At 42.0% G+C, this 9,103-nt stretch overlaps 1 protein-coding gene across 2 annotated transcripts; it reads left to right on the top strand.

The window, feature by feature from the left end:
* The first annotated feature begins 265 nt into the window (after positions 1-265).
* Positions 266-6,386, top strand: LOC133568346 (cold-inducible RNA-binding protein A-like). Of its 2 annotated transcripts, none has more exons than XM_061920222.1 (7): positions 266-428; positions 3,742-3,848; positions 4,413-4,519; positions 4,589-4,658; positions 4,808-4,952; positions 5,093-5,148; positions 5,501-6,386. In XM_061920222.1, the coding sequence occupies exons 2-7, from the start codon at positions 3,749-3,751 to the stop codon at positions 5,512-5,514; spliced, it is 492 nt and encodes a 163-aa protein (XP_061776206.1). In that variant the 5' UTR covers positions 266-428; positions 3,742-3,748; the 3' UTR covers positions 5,515-6,386. The 2 variants fall into 2 exon arrangements, with proteins under 2 accessions (XP_061776206.1, XP_061776205.1); XM_061920221.1 differs by having other exon boundaries at positions 4,589-4,694.
* Positions 6,387-9,103: the final 2,717 nt, after the last annotated feature.

Raw genomic sequence — 9,103 nt, 5'->3', positions numbered from 1 at the left:
ATGTGACGCCATACATATCCCCGCGACGGGAGGAGAATTTCTCGCGGCATTGGGGCGAGCAGAGCAGAGAGCGAGAGTGTTGTCGTTCACTGAGTGATTCATGTCGTCAATCTGCGGTGAACGAATCGTTCGCTCAGTCCCTCCCCTCGCCCCCATGATGAGTAGCTGGCTGCGTCGTTCGCCGACGTCGAGGGTTCTGTGAGTCACAGAATGCGCCAGTTCCACTCATACCGGCATGGCCGCGGCGGAGCTCAAATGAACTGAGAAAGGAACGAATCAGTTCATGAAGTGATTCGGTTCAGTACGTTCACTCAAAAGATTAGTTCGTTCGAACGAATCATTCGCGAACGACACGACACTACATTGCTCGTCGATCTCATTCCTCAGCTGCTCCTCTCACCAGTCGTACGCTTCCAGCTATTGAAAAGGTAATTGTGGTTTTGTTCATATTCATTATCTGGCTTTTTATAAGGTTTTAATATGTCTGCATTTAAACTGTGTTGTTTTTAGTGAAATGTTCGAACAAGTTTTATTTTTGTTTTTTTTTGCTGTGCTTTGATTCGGGGCCTGTTTTGTTTGACCCGTTAGCGTTGTTAATAAACTTATTTCCATTTTTTCCCAAATTCTTTTTTTTTTCTCATGCAAATTAAATGCATACGACTTCACTCTTAAGTGTAGGGCTAAATCGGCTGTGTTTCGCTGGGCTATTGCAAATGGTGTATGGCCGTGGAACAAAGTGGCGCACTTAAAATGGCGCCGAAAGGAAGGAAGCCATTGCTAGTTAGCATCAAGCTAACTAGCAGACCACGTTTGCGGCCTCGAGGCCCTTTTAAATGGTATCCCTTTTACAATATCCTCAAAGCACGATTAAACGTATTTTCAGCGACATTTCGCAACACCACGACATATGACGCCAATACACCAAGCCAAGGGGACATTTTGCGTTTTTACGTCGCGACCTACTTTTCCCCCCTGTCGTTTCTCGCAGTACGCCATGACGTATTTTTTTTGTTTTTTTCAAAGCGTCGCCTTTTTACCGAAAAAATCTTAAATGTTTCCTTTTAACCCTCTAAGACCCACAGTGATACATTTACATTTTTATTTTATTTAAAAAGGGGTTAAAAGTTTATTAATTTTGACCCCCCCCCCCCCCCCCCCCCCCACTACATAACATCAATCAATGTTTACTTATATAGCCCTAGATACTAGTGTCTCAAAGGGCTGCACAAACCACTACAACATCCTCGGTAGGCCCACTTAAGGGCAAGGAAAACTCACACCCAGTGGGACGTCTGACAATGATTACTGAGAACCTTGGAGAGGACCACACATGTGGGCAACCCCCCCCTCTAGGGGACTGAAAGCAATGGATGCCGAGCGGGTCTAACATGATACTGTGAAAGTTCAATCCATAGTGGACCCAATGCAGCCGTGAGAGTTCAGTCCAAAGCTGATCCAACACAGCAGCGAGAGTCCCGTCCACAGCGGAGCCAGCAGGAAACCGTCCCAAGCGGAGGCGGATCAGAAGCGCAGAGATGTCCCCAGCCGATACACAGGCGAGCGGTCCATCCTGTGTCCCGGCTCTGGACAGCCAGTACTTCATCCATGGCCATCGGACCGGACCCCCTCCACAAGGGAGAATAGGACATAGGAGAAAAAGAAAAGAAACGGCAGATCAATTGGTCTAAAAAGGGAGTCTATTTAAAGGCTAGCGTATACAAATGAGTTTTAAGGTGAGACTTAAATGCTTCTACTGAGGTGGCATCTCGAAATGTTACCGGGAGGGCATTCCAGAGTACTGGAGCCCGAATGGAAAACTCTCTATAGCCCGCGGACTAATAAGCCGGAGTCTTTTGAACGCAGATTTCTTGCCGGGACATATGGTACAATGCAATTGGCAAGATAGGCTGGAGCTAGACCGTGTAGTCTATAAGTAAGTAGTAAAACTTAGTCACATCTTAAGTGCACAGGAATCCAGTGCAGGTGATCAAACTTATTGTCAAAAGTCTAGAAGCCGCATTTTGTACTAACTTTAATCTTTTAATGCTAGAAATCATAGTCATTGGGGTTTATTGTTCAGTCTAACAATGATTTTACATTTGAAATTTGTATTTAAGGATAGCCCACAGGCTATAGAATTTCACACAACTGGAAAAGAGAGAAGTGCCTGAATGTGGTCCCAGAATAGCACAACTCAGTGGATGAGATGATTGCTTTCAAAGGAAGATACAGCAGCATCAAACAATACATGCAGGGCAAACCGCACCCATGGAGCTTCAAGGTATGGGTGAGAACTAGAATCTCTGGCATGATGTGTGACTTTGATGTCTACCAAGGGAGCAACAATGGAGTCCGAGCCAAATCTGAACTTGGTTTGTCAGGTGATGTGATGAAGCTTGCTTCAACTCTGCCGGCGGGCCAAAACTACAAGATCTATGCAGATAAGTACTTCACATCAGTCCCACTGATCGGGAAGCTCCTCGGGCTTGGCATCCAATATGTGGGTACAACGAGGCAAGTCTGCATCCCCAATTGCAACCTTGAAGATGACAAGAGCTTGAAGAAGAAAGGGAGGGGAACCTTTGAGCACAGAGTGGAGGCGAACCACAACATCTGTGCTGTCAAATGGTTTGACAACAGGGCCGTCAGACTTGTCGTCCTTTGCTGGAACGAAACCTGTGCAGAAGATTCAACGCTGGGACAAAGCCAACAAGACCTACATTGAAGTTGAAAGGCTGTACATTGTGGGTAACTACAATCAGTACATGGGAGGTGTTGATTTGCTGGACTTGTTCACTGTAAAATACAAGTTCCGCATCAAATCCCGCCGCTGGTACCTGTACATCTTCTGGCACACCATCACACTTGCAATGGTCAACGCCTGGCTCCTCTGCAAGCGCGACTGCCAAGCTCTCAAGGAGAAGCCTGAGCTTAACCTGCGAAGGTTCCAAGCACAGATGGCATCCGCTCTCATTCTGGTGGACACAGTCACTGGCAGCCCAGTCACTGGCAAGAGACCATCCTCTGCTTCAACCAGCACCCCATACAAGAAATCGTGTGGACACCTGCCACTTTATGTACGGCACGATCAGATTGGGCATTTACCAAAGACGACGAGAAGCCGCTGCAGGCATTGCCCTACTGGGTACACCAACACACAATGCCACAAGTGTGAAGTACCTCTCTGCTTCTCGGACAGCAAGAACTGTTTCCTGGACTTTTACTGCAAGTGAACATAGTCAGCACATGCATGCTGGTTGCCAGAAGAACAATGCAGAACTTGATCACACCAACAGTGTTGTGCACATGACACATTACCAAAATCATACGCAAAGCCAATTTCTATATACAGCATAGACCACCCTAGAAGTTCCTGAAAATGTGTTTTTTTATTGATTCAAATAAAATTGACTGTTCATAAAAATGAGTAATGTTATTATAATTATTTTATGGTGTTCTGAGTCAAGGTGGTGAGCAATTAGCATTCAAATGAACCCTTAGTTGTTTGACTGAAGTGAAAACATGTGGAACATGTTGTTCAGAAATTGAATACAAATGGCTTATGGAAAGTTTTGCTACCCTTTTCACCCAACGTTGTATCATTACAACGGTCCCATAAAACATTAGCAAAATATGAAATATTTGCCAACACTTCATTTTAATTCCCAAATGCCCCCTACAACACCATCTGACAGGTTGAATTTTTTTTTATTCATGTATTTCTATGTCCGGGTCTTACAGGGTTATAATGACGGACGAGGGAAAATTGTTTGTTGGAGGCTTGAACTTCACTACGACGGAGGATTCGTTGGCCGGGGCCTTCGGCAAATACGGAGCCATCGAGAAAGGTACGCTTGGTAGCAATTAACGATGTATTTTCTTTAGGATCTAATTATAGTTGACCAATCGTAACTAAAGCATGGATTGTTTCTATTTTTGCCCCCACGACAAAAATCTTAAGATTATTTAACTTTAGAATGAGCAAAGCTTTGCAGGTTTTATTCAGAATTGAATAAGTACTCTTGGCAGTCCTATTTTAGGCATAATTATGTTGCCAGGTAGCTAATTTCAGCAGTTAATGTAATCGTTAAATCAGGTCTATTTTGTGTATTTTTCCTATAGTCTTAGCATTATTTTTCTATTGTGTGAAATATTTTAGTTTCCCCCTCAATTACAATTTTAAGATTATTTAACATAAAATGATCAAAGATTTTCAAGTTTTATTCAGAATTAATTACTCTTGGAAGTCCTGTTAGTTCCTAAATATATAGATGTTAGTTAAGGCAAAATTGTCAAGCAGCTAATTTCCCCAGTTAAAATATTTTGTTAATTCTAGTCTTTATTTTATATCTTTACTAGAATCTATAGTCTCAAGTCTAACGGGAATGCTTAATCTTTCCTTTTTTTAACAGTGGATGTGATCCGAGACAAGGAGACTGGAAGGTCTCGCGGTTTTGGCTTTGTGAAATATGAAAATGTGGAAGATGCCAAGGATGCCTTGGAGGCCATGAATGGCAAGGTAATAGATGGTGGTTTATGTTAATGAGCGTTAATGGAAGGGTTTTCACCAATGGAACTACCTCTGCAGACTATCGATGGCCGAAACATTCGCGTGGATGAAGCCGGAAAGGGAGGCGGACGTTCAAATCGAGGAGGAGGTGGGGGAGGAAGATTTGGAAGTTCCAGGGGCAGAGGTGGGGGAGGTTATTCCAGAGGCAGATCACAAAGTGATCTGCTGAATGGTTCCTTCCTATCGGCCCTTTTTCAAAGTAAAATTATTAATGCGACGACCTCTTGTCTTTTGTAGGTGGCAGCTACAACGGGGACCGAGGATACGACAGGAGCTACAACGATAGAGGCTTTGGCGGCGGAGATAGAAGCTTTGGCGGGAGCAGCGGAGGAGGCGGATACAGAAGTGGAGGCTATTCCAACAACAGCTACAGAGACAACAGGTATATTATGTCACGTGAGATACCTGCATACAGAAGCTGCTGCTGACGTTTCTTGCAAGTGTGAGCAACATATTTTTCCTGACATGTGTGGCGCTGCATGTTTACATTTTAATTGTACATTTTTTCATTTTGTTTTCCAGAGGTCAAGGTGGCTATGGCGACCGCAGCTCATACCGCGACACATACGACAGCTATAGTAAGTATCTTTGAATTGATACTGTGTAGACTTATGTTGGGGCCAACATCAGTGCAATTTCTATGTTGCCGCCCCAACATATCACTATTTGTTGCACCTCTTTGCTCCCTGAAGCGCCTTTGAGTGGGTTACCAAATTATTGCCATTCAGTCCTTCATTGGGGGAGGGGGGAGTACCAAGGCCGGCCCACAATTCGACAAGACCAGTTGCTTGCCCGCAGTGCTATTGCGCAGTCAGCTGACAGTCCCTTTTTGGTGCCAATGGTGTGGGAGGGTCTGAGTGGGATGTTGTGAAAACTCCAGTGTTTGGAACTTTCAGTGTCTTTACCTGTGTGCCCACTTCTTATCCTCAGCTGGAAACGAGTAAACATCTCCCTGATTCAAGATCATCACTTGGCTGGCTGTTTTTCAAAGATGCGCTCCTCAAGAAAAAAAACGTCCACGTGTTATTGCTGACCCTTAGATTTTTAGTTATGTTGTTGTAGCTCAAGCATCTTTAAAAGAATGTAGCCATGAGTTTTGGTCATTCCTTCTTTTTTTCTAAAAACCCAAGAGATCCATGTTTAAACGGGAATATTAATGATTAAGCTTCTTTCCTTGCCTAGGAGGTCACATGATTCCTCCCAACTGAAGTACATTAGTCACCAGGTCAAAGCCCTATTTGGGGATCAAACCACACCTTCCCCATGCCTTTTCTTTGCGCTGCCACAAATTCGGTGAGCCATTTTGTCCAGAACGTTCAAATGTTACCTGGTCCTTGATCTTTTTTTTCATATTATTACTTGATGGGGCCCATTTTTGTTTGAAGTTTGCCCTCTTGATCACTGACTGACCTCCTGCCAGGTTTTAACTTTGAAGAAAGATTCATTTGCTCTTACAGACTTTTGGGGATTTATGCCCTTTCACAATTAAACAGTGTTAAATTTTCCCAAAATTGAGACTTCCTTTTAAACCTGTGAACTACAAACCCGAAGTAGCCGGCTGTCCATGAGGTTGCAAACAGCAGCATGAGACAGTCAGGCCAACGACTCGTCTGTGCTTTGCTTAAAATTTACGTTTTTTTTAATGTGCTGTATAAATGGACAAATCTTGTCAAGTGATCCAAACAAAATGTAACTTAGTTTCCAAAACGTAAAATCTCGATCGGGAACAGACTTGTACTACTTATGTTCTTTGTATGGTCTTTTTTTCTTTGTCAGTTCGGCTTCATGGAGCCCATTAAACAGATTGTGGAAAATATTCTTTGATTCTTGCCTTTCAAAAGTGTCGCATGGAGAAAATTGATCACAAATTTGATGTGCACATTGAAGTACTAATTGGCTGTGATAAAATTTAACTTGAAAGCAAAATGCACCAAATTTGACCCTTCAAATTGAGCTCAATGATTGTAGCGCATTGCGCCGACTGACTCTGTTGTAGTTGTGCCACGGCGCCAGGAATGTATAGCTGGTGTTTGGTCCTGTTAATGCCTCATTGCATTCAAAGTTCAGCTACTTGCCAATCCGACACGTCCTCCAAGTGCTCCACTGAGATGAAAGCTGCTCTTGCCTAGGTCATTTGTGGAGAGAGTAGGCCAATCAATGCACGTGAGGTAAAAATCTCTTTTGCTTTGCTCACATCCTTCAAAGTTGTCATTTGTTTCCATGAATGCCCAGATCCAAGTTGAGTCGCTCTTTCTGGTCCTTGCCTCATCAGTCGTCCACAAACATACCAATTTCCTGATTTAACACCTGAGGAAATGTTTTGAAGCCCCTGGAATGTAGTGCTCATCAGTTCACTTTGATAATCACCAAAAAAAGCTCTGGCCTCTTTGAGTCATGGAATATTCTGACCTGTCCACGTCAGTTCACCGCAGTAGTCTTAACGCCCCACAGTGTACCTCTAAATTGTACTTTCTTTACACTTAAGTGGTGAGTTTCAGACCCATGAATAGTGCTGCATGCTCTTGACTTGTTTTGACAAAAAGTTTTAATAGTGCACACTTAACACACTTATTTTTCTTTAGGGTGAGCTCTGATGCTTGGTCATGGATCCTTTCACAGCTAAAGAGTTTCCTACCCAAGTGGCATTGTGTTCCTACGCCACCCATCAGGTAGGTTTCCTGTATGACCTGTCTCGTTGCTTTGGTATGTGGCATCTTTAAATGATACAATGTGTAGCTTTGGTGCCACAACAAAATAAATAAAAAAATATGCAATTCTCCAATAAGTACGATTCATTTGGAATATATTTCCTCGAGTGGTGATTCTAGGAAAGCTCATGCTTTTATAGCTCGACTGAAAACTTCTTTCAAACCTGCACCTAATTTTTGACATTTAGCGGTAAAGCCCATCCATCCATGGCACACAAAATACTAAAGCTATTGCAATACTTTTCCGGCTTATGAATATTCTGAAGCTTTTTGTTGCACTTAAATTTGCAAGCGTTACTGAGTTTTACAAACCACCATTACTTTGGATAACAGTTTTATCTGCTGATCTTAAATTCCTAGCATTGACCTATTTAAAAGCATTCGGCAAGTCAACTACATGCACATTCATGTATTTGATTTAATTCAACCATTAGCCACTTTTCAACTCTTTATTCTATCATGGTTAAAAGTGATGTTGCCAGCAAATAAACTGAATGTTTCGGTTAAACTTTCGCCACGCTGAGTGGGGAGGCCCAGAATCCCAATTTTACTGACAATTCAAGCTAATGTGACATGGTTTAACAGTTTAGTGAACACCAGGGAAATTGTTCCGCACAGTAGCTCAGATACAAAGTCTAGTGCGATATGACATAATATTGCAGTATATAATAGCTGCTGGGCAGCGTGGTGGCATAAGGGTTATTACATGTCCCTCACAATACGAAGGTCTTAAGTAGTCCTGGCTGCATCTTGCCGTAACTGCGTGGGTTCCTTCTGGGTACTTTGGCTTCCTCTCACTTCCAAAGACATGCACCTGGGGATAGGTTGATTGGCAATACTATAAATTGGTCCTTGTGTGTGAATATGAGTGCGAATGTCTGTGATGAGTGGTGACTTGTCCACGGTGTACTCCGCCTGAATGCAGCTGAGAGGCTCCACACCCTTCGCGACAAGCTGTAGAAATGGATGGATGAATAAAAGAAATAGAATGTCCTTTATTGATCCCTGGGGAAATTCAACACCACAGTTAGCTCACAACAAATAGCTGCTGCGTAAAAGAGTAGATCCAGCAGAAAATTTGCATTGTAAACTTAAGAGTTGATGTTCAGACTTGACTGTACTTAAAGCCGGAAATGTATTTTGCAATATAACAAGCTTTTTTAATTTTATATTACACCTAATCTCTTGCTGTTTGTTCAGGTCCAGCATGCGGCAGCCAACTGCTACACGGAACATGCCTGTCAAAGTTGTGGCTCGTAGTTTCATGTGAAAGCAGAACTGCCAGAGGTTGGCTGTACCTGAGTGAAGATGCTGTTGTACTGCGGTTATGAAATAAAGTCAAAGATGGATTATAAGTGTATCTCATTATTCGGGATGGAAAACTTAAACACATTTAATGTGTTTTATACCCAAGTTCTAACTAATCTTCAATTTAGACAATCTACTGTACACTCATTCCACACTAAATATTAAGGTGTCAGTTTTTGTCTAATTAGCGGAAACTGACTTCTATATGATTATCATAATTTTGACTTTTTATATTTCATAGTTTTGACTTTGTAACTACTTATTTAATAATTATACTTTTTCAAAATTTCGTCAATATATTTTTTTTCTTATAATTATGACATTTTACCTAATTTGACTTATGTCATGATTTTTACTTTTTCCCTCATTTCAAGATTATTTTGTCAATTAACATGAACAGGACACAACTGAAAATTTACATTACAAATCCTGATATTTTATGTCATAATTATGACTAATTGGAGTATAATTTTTTCAGAAGTGGAAACTGACTTTATGATTTTATCTCATAATTTCA

Source organism: Nerophis ophidion, linkage group LG14 (genome assembly GCF_033978795.1).
Source record: "Nerophis ophidion isolate RoL-2023_Sa linkage group LG14, RoL_Noph_v1.0, whole genome shotgun sequence".
NCBI lineage: Eukaryota > Metazoa > Chordata > Actinopteri > Syngnathiformes > Syngnathidae > Nerophis > Nerophis ophidion.
This window is presented reverse-complemented; position numbering and strand designations above follow the sequence as displayed.